This window comes from Pseudorasbora parva, chromosome 5, assembly GCF_024679245.1.
Source record: "Pseudorasbora parva isolate DD20220531a chromosome 5, ASM2467924v1, whole genome shotgun sequence".
NCBI lineage: Eukaryota > Metazoa > Chordata > Actinopteri > Cypriniformes > Gobionidae > Pseudorasbora > Pseudorasbora parva.
The window spans coordinates 48,965,693-48,982,150 of NC_090176.1; the positions used below are offsets into that span (position 1 = coordinate 48,965,693).

Genomic DNA, 16,458 nt, shown 5'->3' on the forward strand with positions numbered 1-16,458 from the left:
GTTTTGATTGAAGGTTTACAAAAACAAAAACAAAAAATCTACATTAGATGTTCAAAAGGTGGCATTTGTCATATATTAAATATTCATACATTAAAGTGTTTCAATAATATCAATATTATACACTACCTTTTAAAAGTTTGGGTTTAGTAAGATTTTATAGTTTTTGAGAGAAGCCACTTATTGTGGAATATTATTAAAATTTAAAATAACTTTTCTATTGTAATAGTAAAGTGTAATTTATTCCTGAGATCAAAGCTGAATTGTTAGCATTTCCCCAGTCTTCAGTGTCATGTGATCCTTCAGAAATCATTTGCATATGCTGGTTTTCTGCTTAAGAAAGATATTATCGATGTTGAAACTTTTTGTGGAAACAGTAATACATTTTTTCAAAAGAGCAGCGTTTATTTCAACATACTTCAACAAAAAAAGGCATTGTATTATTAATTATTAAATGAATATATAATAATATTTTTATACTCGTATTTTTACATTAGATTCTAATAATTCATTTTAAAACAGCACTAGGTAACTTTTCAACCTTCATAATATATTTTCAAGACTCTTGTGATGATACATCGACTTACAATAGGTTGAATGACACGTCTGCCATAGCCTGACGGGGTCTGTATCGTTTTTAATCGTACTTTTAAACTTCGGGTTTCGGGTAGTAACCCGAGAACAAAAAGAACTACAAAACTCGACTGCTTTACGGCATATACGTCACTTCCACCAACACACACACTTCCTTACATTCGGACGTGTGAGCCCAACTTTGTTCGTCAGATAATAGTCATGTCCGAAGCAGCAGAGACAAATAAGAAAGAAAAGGTTTTGTTGGAGGAAAGCAATAAGAGGAAACGAAAAAGTGATGTGATTAAAGGCAGGACGAGGATCAACATGCGACCAGCGTTTGCTCGTCGGCGTGAGCTGAAGGAGGCGTGCCCGACCGATGCTGTCTGCTTGTTATGGTGATTACCTTCCACTCAAACATTGAACTGAAGTATCATATAGATTCTGTAAAACGCTAACCAATAGACTCCTATAATGATGTGATTATTTGGCGTTTGAAAAAAATAAAACCCATGAAATGATATTCATATGACATGCTGAAGCATATGCCACTGACTGTACCTGGGATGAAGACATTTCACACGCGCCGCCAGAAGAACACCTGCATGTGAACTCCTCCTGCAGTGTTCAGGGGAACTGTTAGTGCTGCACCAACCCGCGGGGACGCCTTTATGAAGTTAGTTTGGCCCGCCCCGCACCACTGTATATATTTTTACAACCCGCCCCGCACCCGCGACCATTAAACAGACATACGGGGTCCGCGGGTTATGAGACGACCCGTGCATCACTAGTTCAGGGCTATCAGGGTTGTCATGTCAACAAATGCACGCGCGATGGCATCCCCTGTTGTAGGATGACAGAGCTTACGACAGTAGTTGAGGACATTATTTTTTCCCAACTGTAGGGGGACCCCGAGAGCAAAAGTTGCCAAGTGCTGCTTTAAATTTAGTTTTTTAATTACAGTGACCGTTTGATTCTTTAATTGCAAGAATCTTAAGCCACTGAAAAATGTAATAAATTTAGATTTATGTTTAGATTTATGTACACGTTTCCTAACAAACCTGTGTGAATGCCTTTTTGTGTTGTAGAGATGTTGACTGGCTGGTGGAAGGTGACAGATATCGAGGAGCTACGATCCATAGAAAAAGCATGCCATTCCCGAGGGATCCGAGAGAAACAGCTGCAGAAACAACTGCAGAAACACATGGAATACATCGGCCAAGTGTGCAGCAGGAACAGAGATGGTAGGTGCTCATTGTGGCCCTTAAAGGCTGTTTAAAAGAGTGCAGTGCTCTTAGTTTGTGCTCTTTCTCCAGTCACTGTAATCGACGTCTCTGAGCTGGAGGAGAATCAGGTCTCTGAGGACACCGTCCAAGGCTGGTGTGTGGAAGAACAGGCCATGGACATGGACATTGGCATCCTGCAACAGGTCGAGGAACTGGAGCACAAAGTCACTTCAGCCAGTCTGCAAGTTAAGGTAAGAAAACTTTATTTTTTATTTATTTTTCTTGCATGGTTACTCGCTCTAACATTAACCTAGATAAATGTGCACTATTATTAGGCCGTATCCAAGTTTTTGGGTGGAGTGTGGAAGCTAAAGTATAGCGTTTTACTGCATGACTTTGAGGTGCCGGTACGATGACTTGCATTTTTTTTCTGATAACAGCGGAGACCTCCTTTTTTGTCATACAGATAAAAGTAATACATCATTCCCACTTTCTGTAAAGCGGTCTACTTTATTTGTGTAATCTCACAATAACAAGAAAACGTTGTGCCTTATGTAAAATAACGAAAACAAAAAAGGACGTTCTGCCGTCTTGGTCTCTGTGAACGAGTGTGTCAAAAAAATTAACCAAAACTATGTATATTAGCCTCACAGACATGATAAATATGTCTATAGAAAACTTAAGATGTCAAATGATGGTACCAGACTGTCAGTCCTCCTTACTCACTTTCTTCCAAGTAAGATCCTTTTTATCCCTGTTTCTACAAACTACGAAGATGTATCATACAGCTCCGGCTATCCGGAGTCCTCGTTGTCCTCGTTGTTGGCACGAATATCTGCCAAAGTTCAGATTTTTCAACTTGTGCGATTCGCACGTCATATGCTTAATTCGTGTCATCGTGTCGTCGTTTTTCGTGCCGCCGAATGTCTATTCGCGTCTTTGCTTTGACTCAACGTGTAAATAACTTGTGCTTATCGCTTCATTCGTGTCTGGTGTGAACACTATGAATACAATGGACACGCTTTTTCCTCCTCAAGTATAAGCTCCATAGTCTCACTATATCATACTATATGAGCCATAAAGGCCTAATGCGTCAATAAACAGTTTTTCCGGACTATTCTTTTAGATTTTTATATTACAGTGTCAACAATGTCTGTGTTCTCAACTGCAGTAAATAAAAACAACATGAAAGCATTCTGCTTGTTTCACAGGGCTGGATGCATCCAGTTCCCCAGTCACAAAGTGAAGACCTGGTCTATTACGAGCACAAACCTGTCGTGGATACCAGCAAAGAAAGATGCGACAAGAACGACTGTGGCATCGTGCGTCGTGTGAACAATCCTCTAGATATCGCAGTGACGCGCCTGGCAGAGCTGGAGAGGAACATTGAGCGAAGGTATCTGAAGAGCCCTTTAAGCAGCACCATTCAGATCAGACTGGATAACGTGGGCACGGTCTCAGTACCGGCCCCTGCGCCATCACCTGCTAGAGCTGATGGTGACGGGTAGGTCATCCAGATTCACTCCACTCGCTTCCTGCTGAAGCCCATCTGCCTCTCTTCACGCTTTACTTTCACTGTGTGCATCTGTGGGTTTATGGCTGTGGCGTCTGTTTCCCATCTACATTGCAGCTTATACTATGTTTTGGGTTGTGAAGCATGGGCATGAGGCACTATCACAATAACCACAGCCGTCTGCCTTCCACACACAAGTACTTCTTGAAATGGCTTCCACAAAAAGGGTACTAAATACAGCCTGAAACTCTTAACAATATAAAATATTACTTACAATTTTTTTTTTATTGTTGTTATTGGTCAGTGAAAAGAGGTGCTATTTTCAAAGTAAACTTTTAAATTAAGATGTGTTGCTAAAGCAAAGTTACAAATGTAGCGTAAATTAAACCTGATCATTTTGGTACCAAATATTGGTTTGTTGTGGTACTTGTACAATAACATTTCTACAGTTATTTATGTTTAATTATTTACATCATTTTATTTGATTGTATTTTATGGAAAATAAGTAATATTAAATAAAAGGGTTTGCAGACTAACATCTAATAGTTCTCCCAACAAAAACATTATGACAATAATTATTATTAATTTAAGCATTAATCAAGCCATCACTGTTTTCAATTTATTTTGGTTAAAGGTTTAGTAATTTTGTTGTTTGTCATGTTTTTTTAAAATAAGTTTATTATTTTTTTATATGAGTTTTAGTGGTTTTAGTTTGCTATAATAAGATGGTTACTGATCAAATTACACACAGAGAGAGAGAGAGAGAGAGAGAGAGAGAGAGAGAGAAGAAGAATAAATAATATTAAATAAAGGTTTTTACAGACTAAACTTCATAATGTTAAATAAAAGGTTTTACAGACGATAATTTGGGAAAACACTAACTGTGCCTCCTCATGTTTTTTAACAGTGATGGGACACCTAAGTAAACCCTATTTGTGGAAAATGCCAAAACATGCTGAGTCTGAATATGAATGCTCATCAGCTCGAGCACTGTGGTTATTATCAGCATGAATGTGGGTTACTGGTCATGTCATGTTTTTCCTGAAATATGTTCATATCCAGGCTCCAAAATCAACATGCACTTAATCAGAATAAAAATTGCCATTTTGACTTACCATTTAGCTGGAACTACATGCTTTAAACCGAATTGATGATAATCTGGCCATTGCTAATGCAATGAAGAACTGCTAAATAATTGCATTGGGTAGAAACAAATATGCAGATATTTCTTCATTGCATTATTTTTTTGCATAAGTTTCATGGCCAATAACAAATATATATGACCAGTAAATGTAGTAAAGTGGCAAGAAGTTAATTTTGGACCCTGATCATATTGTTTAAAGTGCCCCATTATACTTTTTCAGATACTACCTTTAATGTAGTGTGTTATAGAGCTGTTTGTGAGTGTAAAAGGGCAGAAAAGTTTCAAAGATCAATGTGCAGATAAATGGCTGCAATTCATTGGCTGCCTGGGAACAATGTCTACTCTGACCCGCCTTTAAACACTGTAGATTTAGCTGAGACTGGAAAAGTTTGGTCACGTAGAGTTTTGAGTGCAGTGAAAGCAAATCCACTTTGATGCACTTTAAAACAGAGGAATTGATACAGTAAAACCAACGCCATCATTACTGTTCGTATCTCTCTGCATCAAGTGCTGAGGAAGATCTGTAGCTAAAATTCAGATTTGGCAATAGGCATTTCAGTTCCGACATGTACTATAAGCGGTTGACCAATCACAACAGACTGGGCCATCTGACTAATCAGAGCAGAGTAGATCAATCACAATAGACTGGGCCACCTGACCAATCAGAGCAGGGTAGACCAATCACAACAGACTGAGCCACCTGACCAATCAGAGCAGGGTAGACCAATCACAACAGACTGAGCCATCTGACCAATCAGAGCAGGGTAGACCAATCACAACAGACTGAGCCATCTGACCAATCAGAGCAGGGTAGACCAATCACAACAGACTGAGCCATCTGACCAATCAGAGCAGGGTAGACCAATCACAACAGACTGAGCCATCTGATCAATCAGAGCAGGGTAGACCAATCACAACAGACTGAGCCATCTGACCAATCAGAGCAGGGTAGACCAATCACAACAGACTGGGCCATCTGACCAATCAGAGCAGGGTAGACCAATCACAACAGACTGGGCCATCTGACCAATCAGAGCAGGGTAGCGCTCAGAAAGGTGGGTTTAGAGAGACTGAATCCTTTATCAAATGTTTCAGACTCTTTGAGAAATGAGGTGATGCTTTAATGTATATTGATACATTTGAAGTGTTTTTGACCTTTCCGTGTAATCCTATCGTACGAGACCTCTAAAACTAAATTAGGAGTCTTTGAAATGGCATAATAGGGGCACTTTAGAAAATGCTTTATTTCCCCTTTTTTTGAGCAGTGTGTTAGCGTATTATCTCTCTGGCAGGGCTGAGGAAGATGTGGCTCCAGGAATGAGGCAGTGGCGTAAAGCTGTCTGCGAGGTGCGCAGTGCGAGTCAGCTCTCTCTGTGCGTACAGCAGCTGCAGAAGTCCATCGCCTGGGAGAAATCCATCATGAAAGTGGTGAGTGTGCTGGGAGTCCACTGTAAATACTGCTGCAGTTTCCACTGTGCTTGAAAGGAATTGATTATTAGATCGGTTTGGTGGGCTTTCAGGCCTCAAGAGGTCCTCGCTGCAGCCTGTAGCACGATGACGTACTGGATCAGATCCAACACGTACTGGACGCGCATGTGAAATTTGTTTTGATTTCGTAGATGTGATTTCCTGCATTGTGGTGCGTTTGAGGCCATGTCCCTTGCCTATACCGATAAAAGAATTTAAACCAGTCAATAACAATAGTATAATAAAAAAGACAATATTAATTTAACTGCCATAGAAATCAACAGTTTCACAGGTAATGATAATGAACAAGTTGCATGTTTATTATGCTCCGTGTCCAGATAGAAAAAGTGCAAACGCATAACGATAAATTATATTAGATATATGTTTCAGGTCTGTGTCCACGAGCTATCACACGTGTTTCAAACGGTAAGCAAGGGAAGCAAAAGATTGCCTTGACATAACCACCGCTAGTTAGCCAAGCCTTTCGATCGAACCAACCTTCGGAAAAGCTTCTCTTGAAGGTTTTCTCCTTTTCTCGCGCCTATTCCCTTCTGGCTTGTCTGGTCCGAGTTCTTTTACAAGGAGTTTTTCTGCTGATGTTCTTCTTTTGTAGCAATTTAACTAAATTTCGGGCAAGTTCAACTCCCACGACTACATTAGTTCTCCTCGACTTTGCCCGTGCCGACGCCAGGCTGAGTGTCCCGTGGTTCAGCAGTGCACTGCTCTAATCTCAGAGGCAGAGCTACGGGCGTTATTTTCAGCGCCCCAAAACCAGAAAATTCGACGACAATGATTGGCGAAATATAAACTTTTTTGCGTAGCAACTGGAGAACCATTGGCTTAAATTCCAGCACTGCGGGGCTGAGCGAACTGGAGCCACGGAAGACAGCCGATTGGCTGCTGCAGCAACATGATCAACCTAACGGCGTTAAAAATGTATGCAAATATCAGAGTGAGTTCTAAACACATTCTAAAGTAAAAACATTATTAGCATATAAGTAATACACATTGTTTCAAAATGAGAGATTATTAAAAAATAAAGAATAATATAAATAAAAACAGGCAGACAGGTCGGCGGGAGGTCGCCGCCCCAGCGCCCTCTATGGACGAGCGCTGCTGCGAGGTGGTTTCATTCACAATTTGATGATGTCACATACGCATGCGCAGTAGAGAGTTTTGGTGAACTGGATAGATAAATACTCAAACCGCTCACGGAAAAATAATGATTAATTACATGCTCACGCCATCAGGACAGGATGTTTTGCATTTTCCCTTGAATGTGTAGACTACTGGTATTTTAAGGTCTTTACAGATCGTGTTGCATTGAGGATTAAAATTACAGAGACAATTACTTGACTCATTTTTGCTTCCACTCAACAGCACATATGACCAGAATATATACAAATTTTAACTGTTTTGCATGCATGTAGAGATAAACTAGGATAACTTAAGCATCACATTTATGAAAGGGTGACTTATTCATCAATAATTACTTATTTATTATTATTTATTACTTTAATAATTATCAGTAGCTACTCCTGCTACACAGGTTAGAAAATCATCTATATACAATATTGGTCATACATGTCACTTAAGACCAGCACATACGCATTATAAGTTAACCCAGAGATCGGTATGACGTCTGATCCAGCTACGTCATCGTGCTACAGGCTGCAGCGAGAGGTGTATCTTCAGCTTGAGAGTGTGTTATACACACGCGATAGCAGAGGCTGAAAGCACTCAAGTATTTTTACTTTCTAAGTAATTTTGTTTTTCAAGTATATCCACTTTATTAGTGTTCTTCGTTGGAAAACTTTTACTTCACAACTTCACTTTTTACAGCAATACATTTCATATTGAATATTATTTAATACTTAATTACATAAAAAAAGTAGTACTGTATACTTTTCCTAAAGTAAAAGTTTTCCTAAAATTCAAAGTTTTACTTGAGTACAAGTAATAAATTACAAAAAATTTAGTGTAATTAGGTATTAAATAATATTCAATATAAAATGTATTGCTGTTAAAGGTGCACTATGCAGCTTTTGTCCACTGGAGGGCGCCTATGCAAAACAAATGCGTAGTTTGATGACGCAAAGTGTGAGCGCAGCATCTTGGGAGATGTGGTCTTCTCATCACAGCCGGTGAAAAATAGGACTCGGGCAGAAATCACGTTCATGCATGAGCAGAAAAGCAGAGCAGGACCGAGTGTTATGGACCTGAGCACAGCTGCTGGAGCGATTGTTAAACAAATACCCGCCTTGCGAATACCGGGACTTTTATTATGACGGGACGGGACTCATTTGCCGGGCGCCTGCACAGATCCGCTCTTCCGGTTATGATTTTGAGGTAATGGAGCTCTGTTTATCATATTAGATACATTTAAGTGTGTTTAAAATGATGTTATGACGTTACTCCGTGCGTTCAGTTGTTCACACTGCTAAGAGTAAAGCGCTCCTGCCAAATAAAAGCCGAAACCGAGGGTAACGCAGATATGACGCAATTGACAGGCGACTCTCTCAAATGCAATGCTGCAACGTCCCTGTCCTTAGTTAAAATAGCAATTTTCTCACAATTAACAAATAGTTGGAAACATCTGGGATATTGTAGGTACTCAACTGAACAAAATATATAACACTGGCCTAGTGGTTTTTGGATATTTTACTGCAAAAATACTACATAGTTCACCTTTAAAAAGTACAATATTATGCTCTGGAATGCAGTGAAGTAAAAGTTTTCCAAAGAAAAACATTGATAAAATATATACTTAAAAACTTTTACTTCAGAACACTCTAAAACATAATATTGTACTTTTTAACAGCAATACATTTCATATTGAATAATAATTTATACTTAATTACAAAAAATGTAGTACTGTATACTTTTACTCAAGTACTACATGTTTTTGTGTAATTAAGTATTAAATGTAAGAAAACAACAACTTTTATTCATGAAATGTAGTGCAGTTAAAAGTATAACATTATATATTATGCTCTGGAATGTAGTGAAGTAAACGTTTTCTAAAGAAAAGCACTGATAAAATAAATAATTAAAAACTTTTACTTCACAACACTCCAAATCATAATATTGTACCTTTTACAGCAATACATTTCACACTGAATATTATTTAATACTTAATTACATAAAAAATGTAGTTCTAATGTTACTCAAGTGAAAGTATTCAAAGTTTTACTTGAGAAAGTACTAAATTTAAGAAAGTATTAAATGTAAGAAAACATCTTTTATTTATGAAATGTAGCGCAGTAAAAAGTATGACATTATATATTATGCTTTGGAATGTAGTGAAGTAAAAGTTTTCTAAAGAAAAGCACTGATAAAGTTTATACCTAAAAAATAGAAAGTAAAAATACTCCACTACAGTCCGCCTCTGCATAATAGCTCAAATCTAATTGGTGGGTCATAGATCTTGGTTAGTGTAATAGACTCTGGCAGTGTTAGTGAAGTAATCCTGGATGTGTTTATCGCTCAGTACTGTCAGCTGTGCCATAAGGGCGACAACGAGGAGCTCCTGCTGCTGTGTGACGGATGTGATAAAGGCTGCCACACGTACTGCCATAAGCCCAAGATCACCACCATCCCAGACGGAGACTGGTTCTGCCCGGCCTGCATATCCCAGGTGAAGCGCTTCAATAGATCATTAACACCGCCTTTGATGAGACCTTAAAGGAAACTTTGGTCATTATTTACTCTCCCTGTGTCATTTCAAACGGGAAGACAGTTTTTTTTGGGTGTCAAATGTGGCACTATACATACATATATATGTATAATTTTTATGTGAGAAATATTATTATAATAATTAGATTTCAGTTCTCATTATAATAATGATAATAATAATAATGTACAAAACTAAAATAATAAAAAACCAAATACTGTAAGCCTGTTGTTACCATTGTTGTTGTTGTTATTATTATTACTCTAAGGCCGGGGACACACTGCAAGCGTGCCGTGAGCGTCTCAGCTGCGTGGCGTGTCCGTTTTTATTTCGGCTCCCATGTTAACCGGTTAGAGCTTGCATACTGCCTGCGTCACACGCGCTGCCCGAGCCGCGTGGAAAACGCGTGCATGCTTCAAATAGAAGAGACGCCTATTTTTCACGCCACACGCGAGCATGTTGGAAGTGTTTCCAGGCAAAATAGAATAGAAACATTTGTTTATATGTCATTTTGACACAAATACATATTAATAAATGACATTTTCATGTTTGAAAGTCTGTAGCTTAACATAAATGCAGATATAGGGCTAATTGTGATGATAAAAACAACATAATTATCGATTTTGAAATATTAAACCTGTCAATACAGAACAAAATATTCTGCAGCCTATTTTGCCGTCAATACCATAGATATGTATGGCCAATAGGCTACTGCCAACGTTGTCTTTACTGTATCAATAGGCAATATATTTATTTTTAACATGAAGTATAGGGCTTCCCTGTGCATTAATAGCAGCAGCAGCGCCGCGTCAGACACGCTTCTGGTGTGCAAAGACGGAGAAAACGGCAGGTAGCCGCCCCGCGTCTGACACGCAGCAGAAACGCCACGCTCACACCATGCTTGCAGTGTGTCTCCGGCCTAAGAACCTTGGCCTCTTATAATTATTATTATAATAAAAAATAAATATTATAATAAAAGCTCAGAGTTCTGGGTAGTAATAGTAAAACACAAATCTGAAATAATAAGCAAATTCTATTTTTTTTTTGTTATTATTACTATGTGATCCCCGACCTCTATTTATTATTTTTATTATTATTATTAATATTTTTAATTGTTTTTATTATTATTTTTTTCCCCTAATATTATCATTAATACTATTACTTAGAACTCTTAGAATTATTATATTATTTTTATTATTAACATTTTGTTGTAATTGTTATTATTATTTTATGATTATTATTATAGAGGGGTTTTTGTTTACTGTATAATATAATCTCCCCCCCCCTCCCCCCCCCCCCCCAAATCTTCTCATCCAATTCCCAAGCACACATGCATCCCTGAATATACAAAGCAAAAAGCCCCCTAAAGGGCACAGAATGAACATCTTAAGTGCAGCAGTGAAGAGATCAGAGTCTTTGGCTTGTGTTTCCTCTCTAAACCGCTTTGGCTCTGTGTAGGCGAGCAGTCAGTCCCTGAAGACCAAGAAGCCCTTGAACCGTTCGAGCGGAGGCCTGAAGAAACCTGCTGAGGCCAAACGCCACAGGAAGCCATCTGTAGCCGGAGACAACTCGGAGGACGATTCAGGCAGTGCCAACAGCACTCCCAAAAAACTGTCAAAGGAGATAAAGAAGAGAAGGACAGAGGACAATCCTTCTCCAAACTCAGCAAAGCAAGAGAGTCCAGCGTGTGTGAAGAAACCCAAAACGGTCAGAGATAACAGTAGAGACTTGGTCATGTGCAGGTACCAGCGCTTGAGAGCTTGCCAAATTAGATTTATTTTGATGCGCGTATGAATCAGATGTCATTGATTTGGTTATTTTCCGCTCATCAGGATACTCTTGGCCGAGCTGGAAAGCCATCAGGACGCCGGGCCGTTTCTGACACCCGTCAGCTCCAAATCTGTCCCGGGATACCGCAAGATCATCAAGAAGCCCATGGACTTCTCCACTATCAGAGACAAACTCACCAACAGCCAGTGGGTATCACTACAGTATTCACTAGCCCTTTATATTAACGGAGGGAACATATTCAGATACACTAACATTTTCTGATGCTGAAATTTACAGTTATTCATATGGCTGGACACTTTTAGCCAAAAGCAAATATTTTCAGACTTTTGGCAGGGTTTTTTATTTTATTTTTAATAGGCGTGTCCCCGATTAAGGATTTACACATTAGAATCAGAATTGTAAAATCTCTCTATGGTCGACTGATAGTTGAATCGTGTGTGTGTGTGTGTGCGTGCCTGTCTGTCTGTCTGTCTGTCTGTGAATGGGTTGGGAGGGGAACGACACTAGTCAGCAGAAGGGTAAAACTATTTTTCTTTTCTTTTGACACACTGCACACAGCAACAACTTTTAATAAAGCGACCAAAACTGCCTGCCTACTGACAGACGAACTGACACTGGCTTTCTTATTTAGGCTTAAATAAAAGGTAATGTGGTGGATAAATATTCGTAAAACGTTTTCTCAAAACATTTTAAAGCCGCAATCGAAATACAGAACATCACACAAATATATAAAAGAACATTCTGATAAATAAACCTAAAAAAATACCTGCCTAGAGAGGAAAAGAACACTTTGAGTGCGTTTACATGCACGTTCTGAAGCCGCTTGAGCCTAAAGGGGGACGCAAACCGGACTGAAGCTCAGCGCCGCGTCTTACGTTGCATTCACACGGGGCGTAGGCGTTAACACTTGACGGAGGGCGTGGCTGAAGCTTGGTGCTGATGCGATCGTCATAGTGACAACAGCCAATCACATTAACTTACTTGTCGCTTGCACCACAACACAACACCAAAAACGGCTTTTTATGACAGCTAGTCTGTGAGACGAAATGGATGCCGATTTGGTTGTATGTACGAGTGCGATTGCCTGTGTAGTTGTTGTCAGTGCACTGCACAGGTGCTTGAAGCTGTTGAGTACATTAAATCCTGAAAAAGCGCAACAGTGGGGAAAATATCACGTTCTGGTCCGGGAGCTGCATCTGGATGGTTCACTGTTTGAGCAGTTATGAACGCAATTGCCTAGCGTCTGCTGTAGGATATTTGCATACGGCGATCTGATTGGATGACGCCTGCGCTGGCGCTTGAAAAGTTGAGAAAGCTTCAACTTCTGCCACTTGCAACGCGAGTGAAGCGCCGCGACGGAACCCACAATTCAGTTCAGCAACGGATGATGTCACCCATTCAAAGTAAATGGGAAGCGTTAACGCCTACGCCCCTTGTGAATGCAGCGTTAGGATCTCACATCGGACGCGCACTTTATATACGCACAAGCTCAATTTTGAATTGACTTCTGACATAAGAGCTGCACGATGGGTGTATCTTGTAGCACCGGGTGAAATCAGTATGTACATTGACGATTTGAGGGAAGTATAATATACATTTAATATAAAACCTTGAAATGACGCTCTGTAACGCGGCAGGATTTTAAACAACTTCCTGAGTCGCCGTAGACAGGTGCCGAATGCCGCCGCCAGTGTGTGCCATCCGCCATCTTAAGATATTGAGCACCCCCACATTGCCAAAATGGTATGATCCTCATTTCAGAACACCCACGAAGATTTGACTGTGAGAGCGGTGGTGAAATCTTCGACTATTCGTCACCCCTAACTTTTAATGGAACCAACATTTTTACCACATAGTCATCATAGTCAAGTAGATTCAAAATATTTGACAATAATAATAATAATAATTATTGTTGTTGTTGTTGTTATTAAATGTGCATTTCTAAGAGACAAAACATGTAATATTATTAATCCTAAAGTCTATACTGCAAACTGTGCCAAAGACAGGCAACACAAACCTGTTTCATGACTAGAAACAATATCTCCTGTTAGCACATACAGAAACTAAGAGATCATCTTTTTCTTTTAAGATATTTAATTTGTTACGGAAAAATAACTGGAAAAGTATAATAAATAAAAAAACGTGACATGTTTGTCATTTTCTGACAATAAAGATTAGCTAACACCACAAGTAACCATCTGGATTCTACAACTTTCACAAATCAGCCCTTAAATTTGAAAGAAAAAAATATTGACATTTATTGAAATAATGTCCATATCGACTGATATGATTTTTTTTTTTAAATCAAGATCACTTTTTGGTCATACAAACATTTATTACTACATCGTTATAATAATAATACATAGCTGGAGAACCACAATGGAAGTTTTTTTTATTGTCATGTTTTAGCAATTGAATGTATAATTTATAAAATTATACTACATGTTTTCTTACCTTGACATTAAATACTCAGTACAGTAAACTATAGCAAATTTGACATCTTTCTCTCTTCTAATGTAATCTATCTCAAATGGGAACGCAAATATTTACATTTACATTTAATCATTTAGCAGACGCTTTTATCCAAAGCGACTTACAAAAAAGGGGAGAGCAATAGAAGCAACCAAACAAACAAGGCCAACAACCTGTAAGATCTGTAAGAAGTCTCAGTTAATTAGCACAGTACACAATTATTATTATTTTTTTTTTTGTTTTTTTGTTTTTTTTTTATAGCCATCTACAATAGCCACCTACAACAAAAACTCACGTATGCAAAATACAGAACACTGGATTTTGATAGCTATGATAACTATGTAACATACCCGTAACAAATATGATATCTGTTGTAATTTCCATTCAGCACTATAGAAGCTAACCCAACTATTACAACTTCTGTCCATATTTACCACCAGAATGATTGTGAATGTTTGATTTAATGGGTCCTGCACACGATGCGATTTTTCAAAATCCTTTGCGAATGTTGCTTGTCAGACTGTATGAACACGATCCCTGATGTAAGCCATGTCACACTGCAAGATCTCAGTTGTCATTAATGTCAGACTGTACGATAGTCAAAGGGCCCTAAAAACGGACACACGCAAGAAAACTCGTCTGGAGTTTTATATCATCAATGAATGCCGCGTTCGGTGGCGGTGAGCTGCATTACACGCGGGACTGAAAGGCTGGCTACAAATACTCTCTAGCTCTCGTTTTGGTCATAGTTTGTCTTAAAAAACCGAGATATTTGACGATCGTCGTAGGAGAAGTCACACTGCAGTATTGTGTGCCAAATCTTCTGACACTGCCAGTATTTCGTCTGAGGTAAAATCTAATCGCAGCGCTCATTAATCGGCTGCCGGTGAACATGTCAAACTAACGACCAAAGACGCCAGATTTTAGCCTAGGATCAGAGGAATCTTTTATGATTTGCAAAATTTGTCTCAGACGGCCAAATCGTGGCCAAAATTGCACAGTGTGCACCCGGCTTAACATCCAGTGTGTGTTGCACAGCATTTGCTTCTGTAGTCACAATTGACTTTTCTTATTGCAGGTACTTGAATCTTGAGACTTTTATTATCGACGTGAACCTGGTGTTTGATAACTGTGAGAAGTTCAACGAGGACAATTCGGACATTGGACGAGCGGGACACGCGCTGAGAAGGTTTTTCCAGAGGAGATGGACCGAGCTGTTGAGGCAGAACCCGCTGAAACCGGGTCTGGGCACATGAGACTGATTTCACTGGATGTTGAAGAGTCACTCAGACCAGCATTAGACACCGGATCACCTCGTTCACGGGACGGCTCAGGCCGGCTTTGGTTTGTTGGAGGACACACTTAAATCAAGTACAGGGACAACTAAGAGCAAAGGAACTTTTCTTTCAACGTTTCAAAAATATCCTTCCACTACCTGTAAATTATTTGTTTTTTTAATAAACATTAATATTATAGTGAATGTACTGTATTTAATTTGTTTTTAATTATTTATGAGTAACAAGGTCTTCATTTTCTATGACTGCTTCAGTGAATGTTATTCTTTATCAAATATGAAAAAATAGGGGAAAAATGTAATGTTTACATAATTCTGAGCTCCTAGAGTGACAGAAGATCAATGATTCCATTATAAAACTGCATTTATGTAAAAACATGTATGTTTTAAATCAAAAACTCCCAAACACCTCATCGTCATGTAATACACCTATTAATGTTTAATATTGGTTCGTAATATTGTATTCTGTGCGCACAAGACTCCAGGCGTCCAGTATCGTTTATGCCTTGTCAATAGTTGTATCTTTTCATATGTTTTAATACGGCAAATCCACTGTATTGACAGACCGGGGCACTTTCTGAAAACAGCAGTGCCTTTCAAAATCCACCGTTTTTGTCTTTTAAAACTCCTCAAACCTCAGTCTGATTTCCACGGGAAACACACAAGCGTTCATCCAGTGTTTGCAGTGATCATCACGACTCACGAGTGCTTATATACGATACAATAAAACGGGTGAAAAATCCCACCTGAAGCATTTCAGATATCGTCAATTCTGACTTAGAAATTTCTGAATAAAAAGCAAATGCATAGCAACACCATTGCATTGTGGCAGCAAATTTTGCATGTGCAAAAAAATGCTGCTGCTATTAAAAAAAACACACAAAAAAAACAAGTTTACATTATATTTATTCTGAGGTGTTTCTCTCAGTATGCCTCAATCAGACACGGCGTCTCCACTATAGATAGCTAGTGTTTTTTTATGTAACTAAAGTCAGAATACTTGAATTATCTTGTGTAAAGATATTGCAATGAAGGTGTAGCGTTGTGTTTTGTAGGAGTTTATTTTTCTCTAGTTTGTGTCACATACTTAATAAAATGTTTTCAAGCAGCCTGGTTGTGTTTGTGATGTTAATGCTGCATTGTATGCATGGGATGATCTTAGGATTAGTCTTTGCATTACTCTGAAGTGTAATAACCAGCTGTATTTCTTTCTGTGTGTCTCTTCTCCTTCTCTCACCTTCATCTGCTCCTACAACAGAAATATAGACCTATCTAATGACCCGTCACTGCTTGTGAAGGTGTTGCGTA

General features: G+C 38.8%; 1 protein-coding gene across 8 annotated transcripts in view; it reads left to right on the forward strand.

Moving 5' to 3' along the window:
- The window catches only part of LOC137075703 (bromodomain adjacent to zinc finger domain protein 2B), a 107,979-nt gene extending 91,626 nt beyond the window's left edge, over positions 1–16,353 (forward strand). For 2 of the 8 annotated variants that reach the window (XM_067444605.1, XM_067444604.1), the window contains 8 exons: positions 1,659–1,814; positions 1,887–2,047; positions 3,008–3,192; positions 5,746–5,881; positions 9,411–9,557; positions 11,052–11,335; positions 11,426–11,569; positions 14,935–16,352. In XM_067444605.1, coding sequence (XP_067300706.1) covers positions 1,659–1,814; positions 1,887–2,047; positions 3,008–3,192; positions 5,746–5,881; positions 9,411–9,557; positions 11,052–11,335; positions 11,426–11,569; positions 14,935–15,112 — 1,391 coding nt within the window. In that variant the 3' untranslated portion in view covers positions 15,113–16,352. Of the gene's footprint in view, positions 1–1,658; positions 1,815–1,886; positions 2,048–3,007; positions 3,301–5,745; positions 5,882–9,410; positions 9,558–11,051; positions 11,336–11,425; positions 11,570–14,934 lie in introns of all 8 variants that reach the window. The other 6 variants (XM_067444601.1, XM_067444598.1, XM_067444603.1 and 3 more) reach the window with 5 other exon arrangements.
- The last annotated feature ends 105 nt before the right edge of the window (positions 16,354–16,458 follow it).